Source organism: Nestor notabilis, unplaced genomic scaffold (genome assembly GCF_000696875.1).
Source record: "Nestor notabilis isolate BGI_N333 unplaced genomic scaffold, ASM69687v1 scaffold16422, whole genome shotgun sequence".
In the NCBI taxonomy this organism is placed as follows: Eukaryota; Metazoa; Chordata; class Aves; order Psittaciformes; family Psittacidae; genus Nestor; species Nestor notabilis.
In genome coordinates this window covers 2,744-3,472 of record NW_009917148.1, presented here as the reverse complement: position 1 = coordinate 3,472, position 729 = coordinate 2,744, and the positions used below count along the sequence as shown (strand labels likewise).

The window sequence follows — 729 nt, the reverse complement described above, 5'->3', positions numbered from 1 at the left end:
GGCTAGAAGTCCCAGCACCTTCCCCAGCCAAATTTTAGAAGTGGAATCCACCGTTTCCCTGTGGAGATTATTCCAGTGGCTGGTTGTTCTCGTGGTGAAAAACTTTCCTCTTATGTCTTGAGCCCCCCTAACCTGAGTCTCCCCCATAGGAAAGCATTACGGGGTTTACAGCTGCGAGGGCTGCAAAGGCTTCTTCAAGCGCACGGTGCGGAAGGACCTGACCTACACGTGCCGCGACAACAAGGACTGCCTGATCGACAAGCGCCAGCGCAACCGCTGCCAGTACTGCCGCTACCAGAAGTGTCTTGCCATGGGCATGAAGCGAGAAGGTAAGGCAGAGAGAGCCTGCCCTGGCGCCCAGGGGTGCTGTGGGTGCCTTCCCTTCGCTAGGGTGCTCCCCGTGGCAGCACCACATGTACCAGAGCTGGCGTGAGCCTTGCCGAGCGCTGCTTGTGCCGGGGTTTGTCTTCTGCCTTTGCGCCACAGCCGGGGTCTCTTCTGGGCTCCAGTCCAGCGCCGAGCCCCAGGATGCTCCCCAGTTGGACGCTGGCAAGATAAAGACCAGGTTTAATTCACGGGTTGCTAATCACTGTGAATTACCATCCTCCTCCTCAGGGTCTGCTGCTCGGGCACCCGCACTGAGCACTGTCTGCTTGTCCTCAGCCCCATTCCCAGCAGCAGCAATGCTGCTGTTGTTTTCTCATTGGGAAGAAGAAAGAAATTCAGTCT

At 57.3% G+C, this 729-nt stretch overlaps 1 protein-coding gene across 1 annotated transcript in view; it reads left to right on the top strand.

Moving 5' to 3' along the window:
- LOC104413844 (retinoic acid receptor RXR-alpha-like) overlaps positions 1 to 368 on the top strand; it is a gene marked incomplete at its 3' end in the record, with an annotated part of 1,358 nt that extends 990 nt beyond the window's left edge. Inside the window, exon 2 of the mRNA XM_010024955.1 lies at positions 150 to 368. Within this exon, the coding sequence (XP_010023257.1) occupies positions 150 to 368 (219 nt within the window). The remainder of the gene's footprint in view (positions 1 to 149) is intronic.
- Between the last annotated feature and the right edge of the window lie 361 nt (positions 369 to 729).